This window comes from Anomaloglossus baeobatrachus, chromosome 7 (genome assembly GCF_048569485.1).
Source record: "Anomaloglossus baeobatrachus isolate aAnoBae1 chromosome 7, aAnoBae1.hap1, whole genome shotgun sequence".
Lineage (NCBI taxonomy): Eukaryota > Metazoa > Chordata > Amphibia > Anura > Aromobatidae > Anomaloglossus > Anomaloglossus baeobatrachus.
In genome coordinates this window covers 249,881,836-249,904,912 of record NC_134359.1, presented here as the reverse complement: position 1 = coordinate 249,904,912, position 23,077 = coordinate 249,881,836, and the positions used below count along the sequence as shown (strand labels likewise).

General features: G+C 50.0%; 2 protein-coding genes across 2 annotated transcripts in view; both read left to right on the top strand.

Moving 5' to 3' along the window:
- The window catches only part of DCUN1D3 (defective in cullin neddylation 1 domain containing 3), a 96,966-nt gene that overhangs the window by 21,183 nt on the left and 52,706 nt on the right, over positions 1-23,077 (top strand). The gene's annotated exons all lie outside the window — the stretch shown is intronic.
- Positions 3,296-13,465, top strand: LYRM1 (LYR motif containing 1). Its single transcript, XM_075318709.1, has 3 exons — positions 3,296-3,319; positions 6,522-6,614; positions 12,872-13,465. Exons 1-3 carry the CDS (start codon positions 3,296-3,298, stop codon positions 12,986-12,988), a joined length of 234 nt encoding a protein of 77 aa, XP_075174824.1. The 3' UTR covers positions 12,989-13,465.

The following is a 23,077-nucleotide window of genomic DNA, read 5'->3' as shown; positions in this document are numbered from 1 at the left end:
ACACAGTGATGGCTGGGGTCGGCTGCTGAGACCCCCCTCCGATTCCTAGAACGGGGGCAGTGAGCATGTGCGATCAACACGACTATAGACTGGATGGGGAAGTGGTCGCACATGCTCAGTTAGACACCCAGGGGAGCCACCGTCTCTCTGCTGACCATTGAAAACAAATGAGGCATCACAACCTGACATTGTACTTTTCCATGTCTGACCACTTGTAGGCGCTGTTCTGGTGCTGTATTTCTCTGCATCCGTTTGACCACTAGGTGGTGCCGCTTATCTTACATATTCACTCAGCAGTGAAATTACAACACCAAGGAGAAAAAGTGCAAATCACAGAACAAACAGGCATATTAGTGATCTGCAAGTGATGAGAAAATGAAAGCAATATTTTCAAAAGATCACGACCTATTAGGCTGCTTTCACACATCCGGTTTCAGCCGTGCGGCTCAATCCGGCTGTGAAACCTATGCAACGGATGCGGGGAAAACACCGCATCCTTTGCATAAGTTTTTTACATGCGGTCCGTCCGGTTTTTGCCGCTTGCGGCATGCTATTGAGCATGCGCAGTGGCAAAAACCGCATGCGGTTTTTGCCGCATCCGGCATCCATAGGGATGCATTGTGAAAAGCGCCGCATCAGCCGGATGCGGCGCTTATGTGTTTTTTTTTTTTTTGCCGCACAAAAAAAGTACCAGGCAACATTCCATCCGTCCGCCGCATTAGCTAAATCTGCCGCATGCGGCAAAAACCGGACGGAACGCAAGGCCATGCGGCACAATTCGGCACTAATTAAAGTCTATGCAGGAAAAACGCAACCGGCAGCAAAAAAAAAAAACGGTTGCGTTTTTCCTGCAAAGTGCCGGATTGTGCCGCATAGTAAAAACCGGAGGTGTGAAAGCAGCCTTAAAGACCAAGTATGAACGCAGAAATCCCGGCACTCACACTCATACTCTGAATACTAGACATGTTTTATAAATCCTGTTTCAATTCTCTCATCATTAACATATTACTAACATGCCTTTCCTATTATTTCCATAAATGCACAACTTATTTTTCTTGCTGTTGCCATTTCCATGTTGAGAAGAGTGTGTGTGTGTGTGTGTGTATGTATATATATATATATATATATATGCATATATATATGTGTATATATATATATATATGCATATATATATATATATATATATATATATTAGTCCAAAAATCTAAACACAACACTTTTGTTTTTGCTCCATTTTTCATGAACTGAACTTCTAAGGGTACCGTCTCACTATACGACATACCAGCAATTCCGACCACGATTTGACCTGGCAGGGATCGCTGGTGCGTCGCTACATGGTTGCTGGTGAGCTGTCAATCAGGCAGATCTCACCAGTGACCAGCCCCCAGCCAGCAGCGACGCGTGGAAGCGATGCTGCGCTTGGTAACTAAGGTAAATATCAGGTAACCAAGCAAAGCCCTTCGCTTGGTTACCCGATATTTACCTTGGTTACCAGTGCACACCGTTTAGCGCTGGCTCCCTGCACTCGTAGCCAGAGTACACATTGGGTTAATAAGCAAACCGCTTTGCCTATTTACCCGATATGTACTCTGGCTACGTGTGCAGGGAGCCAGTGCTGGTAGCCTGAGAGTGGCGTATGCTAGTAACTAAGGTAAATATCGGGTAACCAAGCAAAGCACTTTGCTTGGTTACCCGATGTGTACCTTGGTTACCAACGTCCGCAGCTTCCAGACGCCGGCTCCCTGCACATTCAGATCGTTGCTCTCTCGCTGTCACACACAGCGATGTGTGCTTCATAGCGGGAGAGCAAGGTCCAAAAAATGAACCAGCACTGTGTGTAACGAGCAGCAATCTCACAGCAGGGGCCAGGTCACTTCTCAGTGTCACACACAGCGAGATTGCTAATGAGGTCACTGGTGCGTCACAAAAACCGTGACTAAGCAGCGATCTCGCTATGGGAGAAGTACCCCTAAGACCTTTTCTATCTACACAAATAGCCTTTTTCTTGCAAATATTTTTCACAAACTTGTCTAAATCAGTTCAGATTTACTATCACTGAGAGATATGAGGGGGAAGCAGGGTAGCTGGTTGTATTAACTAGTCAACCATATGTAAGTACATCAAACTGAATTCTATGCACTTACAACAAGATAACGGGATAAGGTAGAGCAATAAAACGTAATGGCCCTGAAAGGTCTCCCTAAGGGGTACTCTCACATAGCGAGATCGCTGCTGAGTCACGGTTTTTGTGACGCACCAGTGACCTCATCAGCGATCTCGCTGTGTGTGACACTGAGCAGTGATCTGGCCCCTGCTGTGAAATCGCTGATCGTTACACACAGTGCTGGTTCATTTTCTTGGACGTTGCTCTCCCGCTGTGAAGCACACATCGCTGTGTTTGACAGCGAGAGAGCAACAATCTGAATGTGCAGGGAACCGTCGTCTGGCAGCCTGCGGTAAGCTGTAACCAAGGTAAATATCGGGTAACCAAGAGAAGCCCTTTGCTTGGTTACCCGATATTTTCCTTGGTTACTAGCGTCCGCTGCTCTCAGGCTGTCAGTGCCGGCTCCCTGCACACGTAGCCAGAGTATACATTGGGTAAATAAGCAAAGCGGTTTGCTTATTAACCCGATGTGTACTCTGGCTAGGAGTGCAGGGAGCCAGCGCTAAGCGTGTGTGCGCTGGTAACCAAGGTAAATATCGGGTAACCAAGCGCTTGGTTACCCTATGTTTACCTTAGTTACCAAGCGCAGAATCGCTTCCACGCGTCGCTGCTGGCTGGGGGCTGGTCACTGGTCGCTGGTGAGATCTGCCTGTGTGACAGCTCACCAGCGACCATGTAGCAACGCACCAACGATCCTGACCAGGTCAGATCGCTGGAGCATCGCTAAAGGATGACGGTACCCTAAGCCATATTTAAAGATAACATTAGTATTGTGCTAGAAAATCACCAACAGATTTCTGTAATAGGAGACACTGCAGATACAGCTTACCTCCTTTGCATTCTTTTTTTATAGTAATCATTACTCCTTAAAGTACGTGCTGCCTATAGTGTTTGTTTACAAGGGATATTCTCAATTTCTCAGCTATACATCATCCTGGTGTCCTGCCTCAGTGACAGGTCACACCATCATTGGGTAAAACTTGTGCGCTCCCAATGTTGCTCTATAGGCAGCATGGGGGGCCACCATCCCTTTTGCTGCCGAACTGGGGGAGGTGAGCTGTGCTATAAAACTGCTTCTTGACTGAGTTTGTCCAGAAGCCTTTCTATCAATTATAATCTAGGGGGTTAGAGATGGCCGGCCATAGGAAAGGCCTGGTAAGCACTGCACGTCTTTAAACATCCCTCTGAAACTGCAGCAGTGAACGGTCCCCATGGCAACAAGCTGCAAACATGTAAATATAAAAGGCCAGAAATCTGGAGAAAGGGGGAAAATTCAACATGATGTAATCTAGAAAGTGGCTTCTTAATTGCTACCTGATCACACCCATTTTGAAGATGGGAATAACTCTTTAAGGCCTCTTTCACACGTTCGTGTCTCTTGTACGTGTTTGGTCATTTCTTTGTCGCTCCATTGGGAGACCCAGACAATTGGGTGTATAGCTTCTGCCTCCGGAGGCCACACAAAGTATTACACTTTAAAAAGTGTAACCCCTCCCCTCTGCCTATACACCCTCCCATGCATCACGGGCTCCTCAGTTTTATGCTTTGTGTGGAAGGAGGCACACATCCACTCATGCATTCTCAACTTAGTTATGTCGGTTGGAAGAAAAGAGGGCCCCCACGGGGCCCCCGGCATGTTCCCTTCTCACCCCACTATGTCGGCGGTGCTGTTAAGGTTGAGGTACCCATTGCGGGTACAAAGGCCGGAGCCTCATGCCGTTTTCCTTCACCATCCCTTAGTGGCTCTGGGAGAAGTGGGATCCTGACCAGTCATCCATTCACTGGGACCGGACTCCCTCCGCAGCCCCTGTGGGAATCTGCTGGACAGGAGTCAATCCATCCTCAGGGACCGGGCCCTGCATCTATAAGGTACTCTGTGTCCCCATGGGGATTGTGCATGGAGCGCCTTCTTCCCGGACGCTGCAGCAGCTGCTGATTTGTGAAGACCGGCGGACTTCCGCGCCGACCCCCCCATGCATGTCGGCCGCGGTCTTAAATTTAGTCCCCGGCTTCATCGCGGCCTAGTAGCAAAAATCCCGCCCCCGGGCCTGCCTGTCAGGGGTAAGGGCGGGACGGCCGGCCTGACGTCGGCTGTGAGGGCCGGAGCATCCGGTATGTTTCCTCCCCCCTCACTGATCACTGTGGGGACCCCAGATTCCCGCACTTTTCTAGCGCCGCCCACGGCTCCACTCCTCCCCAGAGAGCTCCGGCAGCCATTTTTTTGACATTCTGCCGGTGGAGGATTTCCAGGAAAGAGCTCTGCAACTCTGGGAGACCTAAGGCAGGGAATCTGGAGGACAGACGCTCCGCTTTTTAGCGGTCGGTAAGCCACACCGGTCACCCGGTGCTGGTCCCCCTTAGGGTGCCGGAATAGATACACACTATATATATATATATATATATATATATATATATATATATCTGTTCGGTCGGGCTATATACCTTTTCCCATATACCCTCAGTGATCACTCTCCTAGGAGACAACAGCATTTCTAGTGGCAGTTACATCGCTCCGTAGAGTGTCGGAGCTGGCAGCGCTGTCATGCAAAACCCCCTTCCTGGTGTTTCACCAGGATAAGGTGGTTCTGCGTCCGGTCCCGGAATTTCTCCCTAAGGTGGTATCTCCTTTTCATCTCAATCAGGATATCTCCTTACCTTCATTTTGCCCTAATCCAATTCACCAATGTGAAAAGGATTTGCACTTATTAGATCTGGTGAGAGCACTCCGGCTCTACGTGTCTCGCACGGCGCCCCTGCGCCGTTCAGATGCGCTCTTTGTCCTTGTCGCTGGCCAGCGTAAGGGTTCGCAGGCTTCCAAGTCAACCTTGGCTCGGTGGATCAAGGAACCGATTCTTGAAGCCTACCGTTCTTCTGGGCTTCCGCTTCCTTTGGGCTGAAAGCCCATTCTACCAGAGCCGTGGGTGCGTCCTGGGCATTGCGACACCGGGCTACGGCTCAGCAGGTGTGTCAGGCAGCTACCTGGTCTAGTCTGCACACTTTCACGAAACACTATCAGGTGCATGCCTATGCTGCGGCAGACGCCAGTCTAGGCAGGCGAGTCCTTCAGGCGGCGGTTGCCCACCTGTAAGAGGGGGTCGTTTTCGGCTCTTTTTTATCGAGGTATTCTTTTACCCACCCAGGGACTGCTTTTGGACGTCCCAATTGTCTGGGTCTCCCAATGGAGCGACAAAGAAGAAGGGAATTTTGTTTACTTACCGTAAATTCCTTTTCTTCTAGCTCCTATTGGGAGACCCAGCACCCGCCCCTGTTCCCTTCGGGCTGTTGTTCTTTTGTGTACACATGTTGTTCATGTTGAATTGTTCTTTTGGTTCATGGTTTTCAGTTCTCCGAACATCCTTCGGATTGAATTTACCTTAGACCAATTTATAAGTTTCCTCCTTCCTGCTTTTGCACCAAAACTGAGGAGCCCGTGATGCACGGGAGGGTGTATAGGCAGAGGGGAGGGGTTACACTTTTTAAAGTGTAATACTTTGTGTGGCCTCCGGAGGCAGAAGCTATACACCCAATTGTCTTGGTCTCCCAATAGGAGCTAGAAGAAAAGGAATTTACGGTAAGTAAACAAAATTCCCTTCTTTTCTCACGTACCGGAGACACGGGCACACGTAGACCCATTAAAATCAATGGGTCTGCGCTCAAGTGCGTGTTCTGCCATGGACCATGTGTATGTGTGGAGCATACGTGTGTCCGTGTGCTCCACACGTCAACATGTCCGTTTTTCTCCGGCATCACGGGTGTCACACGGAACGCAAATGGATGTGTTCCATGTGACACGCGCCGGAGAAAACACACGTGTTTGAGAGGAAAAAAAAAACATTACTCACCTTCTCCAGCCCTGCTGTCTCTGCCGCTGCTGTACCTTGCTTCCGATCGCCGCTCATTATGCTCATTGCATATTCACTTCACTGCGGCCGGAAGCAGCAGCAGCCGGGAGTCGGCAGGACCGGAGACCGAAGATCAGCACCACGGACAGCGACGCCAGGGACAGGTGAGCAGAAAGCTCCCGTTCTCCGTGTGTTATCACGGATGACGCACGGAGAACACACGTGTGCCATAGACACGGCTCACGGAGGGCAAAACGCACCTCTGACACGTCCGTGAAAAACGTGCGTGGTTTTTCACGGACATATGAAAGAGGCCTAAAAGGTAGCTGCCCTATAACCTATGCCTAACAAGGAGTAAGAATATATTCCCTCCTCAGTACAGGCCTAGGTAATGATTCTGCCGGTACCATTCCTCCTGGCGTAGACCTCCTGCTGATATAGGAAGTCCTACAAGGTCCTTATATATCTAAGATAAGTATGTAACTGAGAATTGTACCCAATTTCTGTGCCTACAGGTAACACACGTGGAAAGCATCCATCAGTGCATAGAAGAATGCCACGCACGCATTGAAATTGGGTTACATTATGGAATCCCGTACCCCAGACCTGTAAGTATATCTATACAGAGAAGTCGTGTGTTATACAAATAATCTACAGCCTGGAGGATGAAATAGATTGCCTGAAATCCAGGTCTGTAATATCCATGGATTAGATGTCATCCAGTTTTCCCAGCCGAGAGCCTGCCCCTTAGGGCAGGGGTCGGGAACCTTTTTTGGCTGAGAGAGCCATGAACGCCACATATTTTAAAATGTAATTCTAGTAAAAAAAACTTTGGATATAAAAAGCGCATATAGGGTCTTACCAGGATACAACAGTAAGGGTTAATGAAAACTACTCACCTGAGGTGGTTATGTGACACACAACCAGTATTAAAGCATGTATCAGCTGCTGCAGACCCCATGTGTCAAAGGCAGAAGCAAGAGAGAAAACAAGGATAAACAGTGGAAAAGTGTCCGCGCTGCTTTACCCAATAAAGAGTTAATTCCAAATAAGAGCAATACAGGGTGGTTTATTCTACGCGTTTTGGAGATAACCCCTCTCCATCAGGAAGTCCACCAAAAATCTCCTTATGAAGGAGAGGAGTTATCTCCGAAACGCGTAGAATAAACCACCCTGTATTGCTCTTATTTAAAATGTAATTCTGTGAGAGCCATACTCACCAGGGGGGAGGGGTGGTCGTGGAGCGTCTCTGAAGGTGCCAGGGGCAGGGTAGGCGATGCTGCAGGCACGGAAGAGCAGGTCTTGTGGCCCAAGAGGGTCGGTGTGCAAAAGGTCGGCTGTACTGCTGCTCGTGGGGTGTCACTGCAGCGTGCACCATTGATCTGCCATGTGCTGCTTTGAATCTCCCGCAGTTGACGAGAACGACTTCAAGAAAATGGCCGAGGCGCATGCGCAGATCAGTGCAATGGACTTCAAGAAAATGGCCGCAGAGTCCTATCTGCGCATGCGACGCCTCCGTGGCCATTTTCTTGAAGTTGATCTTGACAATTGCAGGAGATTTAAAGCAGTACGCCACGACACCCCACGAGCTCACAATATCGCCGACCCTGCGCCACCACTGCTGCCCCGGTAAGCCGTATGCGGTTTGTAAGACGCACCCCCATTTTTCCCCCAATTTTGGGGGTAAAAAGTGCGTCTTACAAAATGGAAAATACAGTATTTCTTTTTTAATTAAAGATTTGTCTGTGAACCAGAAGCAGCCATCAAAAGAGCCATATCTGCAAAATGTCTGTCCTGCCAAAGCTACTTTATTTATTTGAGACCCTTCCGGTGTGTGTGCCATACAAAGAGTTACGCAATATATAGTCCATTATACTTCAATTAATTAGGGCCCATAAAAGACATAGAATTAAAAAAATAACTTTGCTTGACAGCAGAGTGAGGGGAGGCCTGGGGGTCCCTGATATTACTAAGTATTACTGGGCAGTACATCTACGCCACATCCCTGCATGGTCTAATCGCTGTGCCTTCTCTAGATGGATGGAAATAGAGAAGTTATGGCTCGCCCCAATACACCCCAACTCCTACCTCTGGGGCACCTCATCTAATAAGCCTGATCCACATACCCTGGGCCCCATAGCTTTCACTAAGAGGATCTGGGATTGCTGTATTAAAAAGTTTCCACTTAAATCTGAACACTCTCCGTTGACTTTTTTTCTTTTTAACCCCAAGATGCCAGACGGTATGCAAGGTACTGCGACTAAGATATGGTTTTACAGGAAGCTTTTTTGTTTCACGGACATAGTAGACGCACACTCCAGGGTCCTTCTCCCCTACGCCACCATGTCTGCTAGATTTAATCTCCCTGGCAACTCTCAATATTGGTACCTACAAGTTAGGCTGGGTTCACACATAGCGACAACGACGTCGCTGTTACGTCACCATTTTCTGTGACGTAACAGCGACCTTGTATGTCGCTGTTATGATCGCTGCTTAGCTGTCAAACACAGCGACGCAGCAGCGATCATAACGTCGCTACATGTACAGAGAGCAGGGAGCCGCGCACACTGCTTAGCGTTGGCTCCCTGCACTCCTAGCTACAGTACACATCGGGTTCATTAACCCGATGTGTACTGCAGCTACATGTGCAGAGAGCAGGAGCCGGCACTGGCAGCGTGAGAGCGGCGGAGGCTGGTAACGAAGGTAAATATCGGGTAACCACCTTGGTTACCCGATGTTTTCCCTGGTTACAGCTTACCGCAGCTGCCAGACGCCGGCTCCTGCTCTCTGCTCGCTTCATTTCGTCGCTCTCTCGCTGTCACACACAGCGATCTGTGCGTCACAGCGGGAGAGCAACAATAAAAAAACAAACCAGGGCTGTGTGTAACGAGCAGCGATCTCACAGCAGGGGCCAGATCGCTGCTCCGTGTCACACATAGCGAGATCGCTAATGAGGTCACTGCTGCGTCACAAAAACCGTGACGTAGCAGCGATTTCGGTAGCGATCTCGCTATGTGTGAAGCACCCCTTAGACACCTGATGCACTCCCTTTTTTTCTCCCTGGAAGTCTCTACCCCTACACTTTTTGAGAGATTATGCAGAGCTGGGGTCTCCACCAAGGGCCTTATCTCGGACATATATCGCATTTTAATTACCCCCTACCCAGAAGACAAGCCGATTCATACATATATGAGCAAATGGGAAGATTTCCTTGATGAGACCATTCCCCTATGTATGTGGAGACGGATTTGGGATACTGCCTCAAAAACTTCCTCGTGTTATGTTTATAAGGATAATCAGTATAAATTACTCATGTATTGGTATCACACCCCAGCACTACTACATAAACTAAACCCAGCTATACCAGATAATTGTTGGAGATGTGGGGCTACAGGAGGAGACATACCGCACATATTCTGTGTATGCCCCAATATCCAGGGCTTCTGGAAGTTGCTGCAATCTCATTTACAGAGTAAGATACCCCTGGATCCTAAGTTCTATTTATTGAATATTCCACCTGTCCAGTTGGGGAGGAGAGTGAAGCGGTTACTATTACACATGACCACAGCAGCCAGGTGTCTGATTGCCCGTAACTGGAGGTTAGCCCATCCGCCCTCACTTACAGATCTCCATTCTCGGATCCAAGATGTGAGGAGAATGGAGTACTTGTCGGCCATGTCAAATAATACGGTGGATCACTTTGAGGGTGTTTGGTCACTCTGGGACACTCATTGGGCCAATAATGAACAATAGCTCGGCATGGTTTTGATGGAAGTTTGATATACTCACCCACCCTCCCTACTCTGTTCCCTCCCTATGTTTCCCTGTCTAGTATTGTATTGTTTGTCTTGTCACGTTCCCTGTTTCTAATGTATCAGTGGATAATAAGATATGTGCCCTGATTTATGGTTTAAAGTTACTGCTCACATGCTTGTGGGACATGTCTACATATTTTTCCATGTTTGCTTTGAAAAAATTTAATAAAATATTCAGTTATAAAAAAAAAAAAAAAAAAAGACAGCCATATCTGTCTTGAGAGCCATAGGTTCCCGACCCTGCCTAAAGGGGGCTTTACACGCTGCGACATCGCTAATGCGGAGTCGTTGGGGTCACGGAATTTGTGTCGCACATCCGGCCGCATTAGCGATGTTGCTGCGTGTGACACCGATGAGCGATTTTGCATCGTTGCAAAAATGTGCAAAATCGCTCATCGGTGACATGGGGGTCCATTCTCGATTATCGTTACTGCAGCAGTAACGATGCAGTTCGTCGCTCCTGCGGCAGCACACATCGCTATGTGTGACGCCGCAGGAACGAGGAAGCTCTCCTTACCTGCCTCCCGGCCGCTATGAGAAAGAAGGAGGTGGGCGGGATGTTCCGGCCACTCATCTCCGCCCCTCCGCTTCTATTAGACGGCCGCTCAGTGACGTTGCTGTGACGCCGCACGGACCGCCCCCTTAGAAAGGAGGCGGTTCGCCGGTCACAGCGACGTCGCCGGGCAGGTATGTATGTGTGACAGGTCTGGGCGATGTTGTGCGGCACGGGCAGCGATTTGCCCGTGTCGCACAACAGATGGGGGCGGGTACCCACACTAGCGATATCGGGACCGATATCGCAGCGTGTAAAGTAGCCTTTTGGGTATGTGCACATAGCATCTTTTGGACGCCGGTGTTCAAATAACATTATTTAAGAAGACGCTTCAGAAAAACAGTGGGGTTTTTCCTAAAACGCCTTCTTTGTCATATTTTTTTTTTTTTTTTTTTTTTAAGTGGAAGCCGACAAAAGTATAGTAAGATCCCCTCTTTTTGCCACTTGACTTCTTTCAAAGCCTGAAGTGGAGGGAACATACGCACAGCAAGTTGTTTTTCTATTGCTGTCCATATGTTCAGGTGGAGTCCACCACTTGGTGACACACATGGTTTCTTTGCAATGTGTGACAATGGATAACCCCTTTAAAAAAATAACTGCAAAATGCGGCTTTTTTATTTTCTCTTCTGCTCTTGCGCTTTATTTGAATGGTTTTGCTTGTAGCTGTATCGCCACCTGCTGGTCATAGCTACATATTATTTAATGGCTGCATTTCAATTTCTCATCGTTTAGAATCACATATTCTTTTTGCAGTCATCGCCGCTCTTGTTTTTAATTATATTTTGTAATAATAGGAGCGTTGTTTGCTCAGATTTATTTTAGGAGTGTTATATGTATATATGTGTGTATATATACTATATTATTATTATATTAATATATTAATGTGTGTATGTATATGTGTGTGTGTGTGTGTGTGTGTGTGTGTGTGTGTGTATATATATATATATATATATATATATATATATATATATATATATATATATATATTGTATATATACTGTATATATTATTTTTTTTATGTTTACATGGATGCAAAGTCTGCAGAGGAGCTTTTTGCAAAACTGATATTTCAATTGTCATATTTTTTAAGAGAACCAGTCTGCAGGATTTTGTAAACTAAAGACAGGGCTGATATGTCTCTGTAATACTGATTACATTGATACCTTTGGTGAAGAAATCCGCTCTCTTTTTCCTCTTTAATCACAAATTGAATCTGCTGATTAGATTTCAGTGTACAGAGGACAGACTGTACACTGGGTTTTCTCCTTCTTGTCTGTGATTTCCCGGCCCCCTCAATGGCCTCCAGTCTCTGAATGACAGGTCACTGCTTAGACTTAAAATAGAGAAGGCAGATCATTCACAGAAGAGAGGAAGGCAGAGGGGCCAGGGAATAACAGACCGGAGGCAGGGGCTGGAGAATCACAGACTCTATTGAGGGCTAGGGGACAGGGAATCACAGACCGGAGGCAGGCGGAGGGACCGGGGAATCACAGACCGGAGGCAGAGGCTGGGGAATCACAGACCAGAAGTAAGCAAAGGCGCCGAGTAAATCACAGACCAGAGGCAGGTGGAGGGGCCTGGTGAATCACAGACCAGTGGCGGGGCATGTTGAATCACAGACCGGCGGCGGGCGGAGGGGGTGGGTGGATCACAGACCGGGAGGCAAGTGGAGGGGCTGTTGAATCACAAACCGGAGGTAGGTGGAGGGGCTTGGAACTCACAGACCAGAGGCGGTTGGAGGGGCTCGGTGAATCACAGACCGGTGGCGGGGCCTGGTGAATCACAGATCGTCGGCGGGTGGAGGGGACAGGTGGATCACAGACCGGGAGGCAAGTGCAGGGGCTGGTGAATCACAAACCAGAGGTAGGTTAAGGGGCTGGGGAATCACAGATAGGGAGGAGAAGGCCCAGTGTACAGTCCGGCCCTTGTGCACCGAAATCTAATCGGCAGAAAACTTCAAATGGTGATTAAAGAAGAACAACAAAGCAGATTTCTTCACCAAAGATATCAATGTGATCTGTATTACAGGGCCAGTCACAGCCATGTGTTTACTCTACATGACAAAATTGTGCTAATAGGTTCTCTTTAAGGCTGCATCATAAAGGGATTTTGGTAGCACAGAATGTCTGTTCACACCAAATATTGAGCTAAGGCTCAAGTTTTAGGCCATTGTTTACAAGGGGCCTTATTATAGCAAGGTATGATGATCACCAGTGCACTGGCTTCAGTTGCGGCCTAGCCCCGGACCTCCTGCCTCTCTATTGCCGGGCTGGGTATGCCTATGAGCCACAGTAGTGAAATGAAGACTTGCACTATGTCATCCCATGTGTTACATCTTTCAACTTGTCCTGCAATGCCGGGAGTTGTGATTGTGCAGCAGGAGAACACTGTCCGGAAACTACATAATGTTCTTGACGCTCCTTTCTGCATTGCTGCTGTGTGTTTTCTTCATATTCTGGCCTGATCGGATTGTCTCTGCCTTTTCTTGCGTCCTCAGACTCACTTACCTCCAATGGGACTGGCCGTACCGCACAGTAAATCCCTGCGCACACAGGAGAAGCTGAGGAAACAAGCCAAACCCCTGTACTTGAAATCATACGATGAAATCTCCTAATATTGGCAGCACCGGTGCCGTTACTAATGAGATCACCAAAACGCTGAACTTGTCCGCATCCCTCAAGATCAACCTCCGTCAGTTCGTCTGCCTGCGTCACACTCGTTTCTTTCTATACATATAGGTGCATGTTTTTCAAGCTCTGTTATTTATTATATGGAAAATTCAGGAGCAGTGAACACCGGAGCCACATACAGATACACACGGCTGAATATATAGCTGCTATCACAGCTTTGTGATCAGATCTTACCCTACTGGAGAACTGAGATTTTTTTAAACGCTATTATCTGGATTAAACCTAGCTAATCTTGCCTATTTTCCCACCACAGCTTTTGAAAAGTTTGCATAAAATCACAAAAATGTGAAAATTCTTGTGCAAACTGTGTTTTGGGTTTTTTAGCTCCAAAAAAAGTGTTTATGTTGATACTTTTCGCCTTCATTTCTGATAGTAAAATGAATAAGTGAATATTATCGGTATTTACTGCATCATTGCTTTATAATGTGCACTTCTTATACTGTAACAGTGGTACTCGTTAATTTGCCTTAAAGGGCAATCTCGTTCCCCTTGTTCACCCCCGTAAAAATAAGCCTATACTGACCTCCGGAGCGGCCAGTGTTCCAGCGATGTCAGAAGACATGTTCCCGGGGCCGTTTGACATTTTGACACGTGAACCCCGAGACCAATCAGCGCCGGCTTCCTTCATCCCGACTTCTGATCTTTGAGTGGGAAGTGAGCGCTGCAATCACATCCTGCTCAAATATCTGAAGGTGGGGTGATAGACGCTGGGTATTGATTGGTATGACACCTGAGCCCCGCAACCAATGTCGTATGGGCCCTGGAAATGTGGATTTAAACATTGCTGGCACTGGAGGTGAGTATATGTGTATTTATTTTTACGAGGGCCAACAAGGGGAACTCACCGCCAGGATGAGTTGTATTAGATTACGATAGATCATCTCCGTAATGTCCCATCCGAGATTAATTAATATATGGAACTAGCTGTAGTACCCGGGCGTTGGCCCGGATAGTAACTGTCTCTTTGTCTCTCTCCCAGTTTCTGTTTGTGTTTGTCTCTGTGTTCCTGTTTTTGTTTGTTTCTTTCTGTCTGTCTCTATCCATGTCTGAGCAACACAAAACAATCACTGATCTCAGGGAGACCATCCAGAGAAAACACTGCCGGCCGGCAGCGAGCAAAGGCGCTCAAAACAGTGAAATCCTAGGTGTATTGCCCCCTGGGAAGTATGCAAATAAAAAAAGTCCATGGAGCCTCTGTTAGGAGTCTCAACACAGAAAATAGCCAGATATCCCTCCGGGAAGGACCCAGCCAAGGAGTGGCTCTTTTTAGGAGACTCGGCTGGGTCCTTCCCGGAGGGATATCTGGCTATTTTCTCTATCCATGTCTGTCTGTCTGTCTGTCTCTCTCTCTTTCCCTGTCTGTCTCTTTCCCTGTATGCCTCGTAGTCTGTCTGTGCCTATCTCTGTCTGTTTCTCTACCGACCTCTTATTACCTCACACATAAGCTTCTTATACTATGAATGTCTTTCGTTCCTATAGCAACCACTCACAGCTGCTATTAATAACCTATAGCTTGTAGCTCCATTGACTTTAATGTAGGCAGGTTTGATGGAGAGTAACTGTAAAGTGCGTGGTTAAAGGGGTTATCCGTCTTCTTTTGACTTTTTTTTTTATTACCTATTGGGCTACATTAGGGCAATGAAGTAGATAGAGACCACTTACCTACCCTGCTGTCAGCCCCTCTCCCCCGGCTCAGAGTGGTCATGTGACCGCTCCTGCCGCAATTTTGCTGCTTCCAGTCATTTCATGTCAACATGGGCAGGACCATGTTGACATGCAAATCTGGGAACAGCATGTCACCTCCCTGCTGGGCTGTACAGTGCGTGGAGTCCCCGCCTTCTTCCCTGCACCCTCCCACACATTCCCCCACACCCCGTACTCTCCCCACAACCTCCCCCTACACTGCTGTGGGGTCCGTCACCTGGGGGAGGGGCCTGGCGGCGGCTGCCGTGGTATCAGCGCCAGAACCGGGCCCCCTGCTCAGGATCGCACATTCAAATGTACCGGCATCACAGATCACAGATGTCGGTATATTTGAAAGTGTTGATGAGAGGGAGCGCAGCGCTGCTTCTCATCACTATCCCGCTGTCTGTGCTCTCTTCAGCACAGCGGTGACGTCACTACTGTGCTAATATGTCCAGAGCACAGACAGCGGACGAACGTGCAGGAGCGGCGGGGACCGGGGATGGGTGAGTATGTACTCCCTACATGTGTTCCCTATGGGGGTAGGGGGGTCGGTACAGAGCGCCGTGTGTGCGTGTGGTGCAGAGCCATGTGTGTGTGTGTGTGTGTGTGTGTGGTGCAGAGCCATATGTGTGTGGTGCAGAGCCCGATGTGTGTGTGCGGGGGGGCGCAGAGCCCGGTGTGTGTGTGTGTGTGTGTGTGTGTGTGTGTGTGTGGGGGGGGGGGGGGGGTGCAGAGCCCGATGTGGGGCTGTTATTTGCAATGCTGTAGTGATAACAGATCAGGTGCTGGGGCAGAATACTGACAGGGAATGTGTGTGCAGGGGGCGGGCAGAGGGCAGGGCTGGCAGGGGGAGGGGCTGGACACTGAGGCCGGGCGGTGCCAGCTGTGATTGGGAGCTTTAGCACAGGAAGTGGTCATGTTTGCTAGAGCTGAATGTAAACAAAGAGCTGCAGAGAATAAAGGAATAATTCAAGAGGAACAAATGATAGAAAACAAAAAATAACAATATAGGGATGTTTTATATGACAATACAGCACAGATTAGCTTAACAAAAATTTTTGAGTTTATGTCGGCCAACTCCTTTAAATCTTCCCGTCAAAACATAGTCTATGACGTTCCCTGAGTCACATGGGGTGTCTGTGCAAAATTTTGTGATTGTAAATGCGACGATGCGGATTCCTTTACCGGACATACATACACACGCATACACTCACACACACACACACACACACACACACACGCACAGCTTTATATATTAGATTGCAAAGGGTAAATAGCCATAAGAAGTGATCTCTTGGAGCAGGGCTGATCTTCGTGGTTAAAAATGGCCATGTACCTTATATCACTATCGGCCAAATGAAGCAAATGTGTCCCCCCCATTCAAAAGTCCTACCAGGATTTTATCTTCCGGTATCTTCTTTTGCTCTCCTTGTTCCCTGACTTCTGAAGATGAAGAGTTGAAGACTTCTCCTTCCATCATGTGACCCATGATCACTGACGATACTGCTATACAAACATTCATGTTTTGTATCAAGCCCCTTATGGCCCCTGTCAGTTTTATTCCCAAGAAGGATCCCACCTGGAGATTCATTTGCACTCAGCTGACACCTTGTGACAGGTTCTGGTTCCTCCAGTGTATGTAGAGCCACCCTGTTTCTCTACTCAGAGCTGGGATGATTTAGGAAAACCTGCACTCGCAGGGCGTAGGGGGTTGGACCCGATGGCCCTTGAGGTCCCTTCCAACTCTACCATTCTACGATTGTAGCTGGAGACATAAGACATGGGCCACGTTCTTAATATTGATGTACATCCAAGATGTGACCATCCACTGCCATCTATCACCCCATAGATATGCTTTGGATCTTCCATAAATGTCTTGAGATGGGAATACTAGAAAAGAGTTGTCCTAGACTGAATGATGATGATGACCCATGCTTAGCACAGGTCATCAACATGCTATCGATGGGGGTCGACACCCCCACCGATCAGCCGATATCTAATGCTGCCAGATGTAGGTAATATACATACCTGAACAGTACAGTGTCTTCCATTTGATCTCCCACTACAGTGATTTGGTGCAGAATATCATAGCGATTGATGACCAAGTCTTTGCAGCGTAATCCCCTCCCTGATAAAGCACCATTGCATGACCATGTGTCTGTGTATCATGTATATCTGCCCATGTAACCCGTAAATAAAAACTGCAAAGTGAAATGATTCCATGTTTATCATTCACTTAGGTCTAAACATTGGTATTCTGAGGATCATTTTGGTGCCTCGGTTTAGTGGACCAGGTGCGTGCTCCTGTGTGGACGGATTTGATAAAGAGACCCATCTTCAGAAGCTCCTTTCCATTTTTGCACTATTTGGAAACTATTCACACTTTGAATTGCTCCATTTTCTTACCAAAATCTGAAATGCATTAAAATCTCACTGCTCATTCAAACTTCCCTAAATCGATTTTGATCAGTTTTTTTAACTAATTTTTATTTTGTTTTTGCCATTGTGACTGTTTTTTCTTTTATGCAAAACTAAAAGTTTCCAAGCTTCTCCTCGCCAGTAGACAGTAAAAAAAACAAAACAATGTGCTAGGATGAAACATTGACGGCCTCCGTGGATATTGTACACTTTTTTTTGTTTTTCATGCATCCATTGACTTTTAAATGGGCAATTATGATCCACAAATCAGACACGTCTCCGTGGTTGCTGCTATTTAGATACGTTTTTCAGGTGACAGCTGCTGTCGATCACTGGCCACAACGGTCATATGCCGTTACATTGCAAACGTCACAAGCGGTGGCGATATGAATAATATATTACACTAGCTGTAGTACCTGGCGTTGCCCGGGATAGTAACTGTCTCTTTGTTTCACTCCCAGTCTCTGTCTGTCTCTCTCTGTCTTTCTGGCTCTTTCCCTGTCTGTCTGTCTCTTTCCATGTCTGTCTGTCTCTTTCCCTTTGTCTGTCTGTCTCTCCCTTTCCCTGTCTGTCTCTCCCTTTCCCTGTCTGTCTCTCCCTTTCCCTGTCTGTCTCTTCCTTTCCCTGACTGTCTCTCTTTTTCCTGTCTGTCTGTCTCTCCCTTTCCATGTCTGTCTCTTTCCCTGTCTGTCTCTCTTTCCCTGTCTGTCTCTGTCTCTTTCTCTGGTTGCATTCTGACATGCCAACATTCCATTCAAGGGCGTGGCTGCGCATTCTTCTGAAGCTTTGGCTGCATTGTGGCTCCCAGCTCCATTGACTTTAATGGAGGCGGGTTTTTTGGTGAACAACTGTAAAGCACGGGGTTAAAAATTCCCCTCAAAACATAGTCTATGACCTTCCCTGAGTCAAATGGGGTGCCTATGCAAAATTTCGTGATTGTACATGCGACGGTGCGGATTCTTTTAGTGGACGGACACACACACACACACACACACACACACACACACACACACACACACACACACACTAACTATCTAATATATAAAGCTGAATGTGTGTATGTGTGTGTGTGTGCTTGTCCGGGATTGGCATCTGCACCGTCGCAGCTACAGCCACAAAATTTTGCACACTCACACTTCTGGACCCCGAAAGCATCATAGGCTATGTTTTGAGGGGAAATTTTAACCCCGCGCTTTACAGTTATTCGCCAAAAAACCTGCCTCCATTAAAGCGAATGGAGCTGGGAGCCACAGTGCAGCCAGAACTTCAGAAGAATGCACAGCCACACCCTTATATGGAATGTTGGCGTGTCACAATGCAGCCAGGGAAAGAGACAGACACAGACAGGGTAAGAAACAGACATAGACAGGTTAAGAAACAGACATAGCCAGGGTAAGAGACAGACACAAAGAGACAGACACAGACAAAGAGACAGACTGACAGGGAAAGAGACAGACACAGGGAAACAGAGAGACAGGGAAAGAAAGGGAAAGAGACAGACAGGATAAGAGACAGACAAAGAGACAGACACAGGGAAAGAGACAGACACAGGGAAACAGAGAGACAGGGAAAGAGACAGACAGGATAAGAGACAGACAAAGACAGGTAAAGAGACAGACAAAGAGACAGACACAGGGAAAGAGACGAGGGAAAGAGAGACAGGGAAAGAGAGGGAAAGAGACAGACAGGGAAAGAGGTTGAGAAAGACGGAGAAAGAGACAGTCAGAGACAGACAGGGAAAGAGACAGACAGAGAGAGCGAGAGACAGAGAGATATATACAGAGGGGGAGACATACAGAGAATGGGAGAGAAACAGAGAGACAGTTACTATTTTGTTAACAGTTATTAACCCGGGCGAAGCCGGGTAGTACAGCTAGTGCTTTATATATTAGATAACGTGGTGATGGATTTAAAGAGAATCTGTCGATTCATTTAACCCCTCTAAACCTACATGGCTGTGTCGGATATGAGAAGTAATTCAATCTTTTATTGCTGAAAAATCCACTTTAGAGGTGATATGCAAATGAGGCTGGATGTGCTCTGGGTGGGACAGAGCATTTCCATGTCTTCGGGTCTGAGCTCCATCTTCAGCCTAATGCTGCCCTCCACTAGGTGATTGATAGGAAGCCTGCAGCATGTCCATTGTCTAGTGGAAGATGGAGTTTGGCAGAGAATTAGCTGTGGTAGTGGAAGTGCTTTATATCGTCCAGAGCACAATGGAAGTCTAGATTAATGTGTTCATATAACCTACACACATGTAATTGGTTTTAACTGGTTGCATGAACTGACAGATTCTCTTTAAGGGTTGACTAATTTTTATTTTGTGACCATTTTTATTCCGATGACATTTTCTCAAAGTCCCAGACAATCCCTTTATAGTAAACAAAGTATTGGAAACATACTTAAAGCTATTATGTGATTCTGACAGCAGCATGATGTAGAAGTTGAGGCCTTGATTCCATGGATGTGTCACTTATTAGGTTGCGTGCTGTAGTCCCTTAGTGAAAATGTCCAAATTGTGCCCAAAGTGTCAATATTTTGTGTGGCCGCCATTATTTTCAAGCACTGCCTTAACTCTCTGGGGCATGAAGTTCACTAGAGCTTCACAGAAGCCACTGGATTCTTTTCCATCCTCCATGACGACAGGATCTAGTGGATGTTAGAGACCTTGCACTTTTCCACCTTCCGTTTGAGGGGGCCCCATAGATGCTCAATAGGGTTTAGGTCTGGAGACTCTTGGCCAGTCCCAAGAGTCTCCAGACCTTAGCAAGGCAGTGGTCGTCTTGGAGGTGTTTGGGGTCGTTATGTTGGCATACTGCCCTGTGGCCCGGTTTCCGAAGGGAGGAGATCATGCTCTGCTTCAGTATGTCACAGTACATGTTGGCATTCATGGTTCCATCAATGACCTGCAGCTCCCCACAGCCGGCAGCTCTCTTGCAGCTCCAAACCATGACACTCCTACCACTATGCCTGACTGTAGGCCGGACATACTTTTCTTTGTCCTCCCTACCTGCTTGCTGCCACACACATTTGACACCATCAGAACCAAATAAGTTTACCTTGGTCTCATCAGACCACAGGACATGGTTCCAGTAATCCATGTCCTTAGTCTGCTTTTCTTCCACAAACTGTGTGCAGGCTTTCCTGTGCATCATCTTTAGAAGAGGCTTCCTTATGGGACTACATCCAGTTGATGCAGTGTGTGACGTATGGTCTGAGCACTGATAGACTGACCCTAAAACCACTGTAACCTCTGTAGCAATGCTGACAGCACTCATACATTTATATTGAAAAAAAAAATGTTTAAAAGAACCGAAGTCCTCAGTGGTTGATACCTTTTAATGGCTAACTGAAAAGATGGTAATAATAGCAAGCTTTCCAGACTACTCAGGTCTCTTCATCAGGCATGGTAACACAAAATCTGAAGAGTCACATATTTATACACAACAGGACATAGAATAGTGCAGTAAAAAAAAAAAAAAAAAAAGAAACAAGTTACATGAAACAGAACTATCACTATGGCAGGGGGGCAAACTGTTGTGGCCATAAATATTGCTGCAGTTCAGTGTGAAAGTTTTATTGTCCTCTGATTAGAGTCTGGTCCGGGCTGTGACGCGCTCGGATGGTCAGAGGAGCACATCTCTTAACTGAGGTAAAAAAGACATGAATCCATGAGGGAACACTATTCTCCTTAAGGAGACTTTGCAAGCCAGTCTGGCTGCCAGGTAAGGGGACTTATAGCTGCAATGCCCCTCTAGGAAATATTCAACTTGTCTCTCCAGTAAAGGAGACAAACTCTAGCACAGCGCCACCTATTGGAAGTAGCGATCCTAAAAGTCACAAGTGGATTTTCAACAATCCTTTGCAATATGACTCAGGATATATAAGCCAGATCAGAATCCCAATTTGCAGACACGGTGTTTCAGGGTGCTTGCCCCTCGTCAGTGCAAAGTATGGGGTGTCTGATCTGGCTCATGAGAAAGCTATGTGGGGACCACGGGGGAACACTATTCTCCTTAAGGAGACTTTGCAAGCCAGTCTGGCTGCCAGGTAAGGGGACTTATAGCTGCCACGCCCCTCTAGGAAATATTCAAATTGTCTCTCCAGTAAAGGAGACAAACTCTAGCACAGCTACTTCTAATAGGTGGCGCTGTGCTAGAGTTTGTCCCCGGGCGGCCCATGAGACTCGGGGCGGGCCCCTTGGGCGGCCCAAGAGACTCTGGGCGGCCGGGGCGGGCCCCTTGGGCGGCCCAAGAGACTCTGGGCGGCCGGGGCGGGCCCCTTGGGCGGCCCAAGAGACTCCGGGCGGCCGAAGCGGGCCCCCCGGGCGGCCCATGAGACTCCAAGCGGCCGGGGCGGGCCCCCCGGGCGGCCCAAGAGACTCCGGGCGGCCGGAGCGGGCCCCCCGGGCGGCCCAAGAGACTCCGGGCGGACGGGGCAGGCCCCCTGGGCGGCCCAAGAGACTCCGGGCAAGTGGGGCAGGCCCCCCGGGCGGCCCAGGAGACTCCGGGCGGCCGGTGCGGGCCCCCCGGGCGGCCCAAGAGACTCCGGGCGGACGGGGTGGGCCCCCCGGGCGGCCCAAGAGACTCCAGGCAAGCGGGTTGGGCCCCCCGGGCAGCCCAAGAGACTCCGGGCGGCCGGAGCAGGCCCCCCGGGCGGCCCAAGAGACTCCGGGCGGACGGGGCGGGCCCCCCGGGCGGCCCAAGAGACTCCGGGCGGACGGGGCGGGCCCCCCGGGCGGCCCAAGAGACTCCGGGCGGACGGGGCGGGCTCCCCGGGCGGCCCAAGAGACTCCGGGCAAGCGGGGCGGGCCCCCCGGGCGGCCCAAGAGACTACGGGCGGCCGGGGCGGGCCCCCCGGGCGGCCCAAGAGACTCCGGGCGTCCGAAGCGGGCCCCCCGGGCGGCCCCTGAGACTCCGGGCGGCCGGGGCGGGCCCCCCGAGTGGCCCATGAGACTCCGGGCGGCCGGGGTGGGCCCCCCGGGCGGCCCCTGAGACTCCGGGCGGCCGGGGCGGGCCCCCCGGGTGGCCCCTGAGACTCCGGGCGGCCGGGGCGGGCCCCCCGGGCGGCCCAAGAGACTCCGGGCGGCCGGGGCGGGCCCCACGGGCGGCCCATGAGACTCCGGGCGGGTCCCCCGGGCGGCCCAAGAGAATGTCGGGGGGCGGGGGCAGGCCCCCCGGGCGGCCCCTGAGACTCCAGGCGGTTGGGGCGGGCCCCCCGGGCGGCCCATGAGACTCCGGGCGGCCGGGGCGGGCCCCCCCGGGCGGCCCATGAGACTCCGGGCGGCCGGAGCGGGCCCCCCGGGCGGCCCATGAGACTCCGGGCGGCCGGGGCGGGCCCCCCGGGCGGCCCCTGAGACTCCGGGCGGCCGGGGCGGGCCCCTTGGGCGGCCCCTGAGACTCCGGGCGGCCGAAGCGGGCCCCCCGGGCGCCCCATGAGACTCCGGGCGGGCCCATGAGACTCCGGGCGGCCGGGTCGGGCTCCCCGGGCGGCCCCTGAGACTCCGGGCGGCCGGGGCGGGCCCCCCGGGCGGCCCATGAGACTCCGGGCGGCCGGGGCGGGCCCCCCGGGCGGCCCCTGAGACTCCGGGCGGCCGGGGCGGGCCCCCCCGGGCGGCCCCTGAGACTCCGGGCGGCCGGGGTGGGCCACCCGGGCGGCCCCTGAGACTCCGGGCGGCCGGGGCGGGCCCCCCGGGCGGCCCAAGAGACTCCGGGCGGCCGGGGCGGGCCCCCCGGGCGGCCCATGAGACTCCAAGCGGGTCCCCCGGGTGGCCCAAGAGACTCCGGGCGGCCGGGGCGGGCCCCCCGGGCGGCGCCTGAGACTCCGGGCGGCCGGGGCGGGCCCCCCGGGCGGCCCCTGAGACTCCGGGCGGCCAAAGCGGGCCCCCCGGGCGGCCCATGAGACTCCGG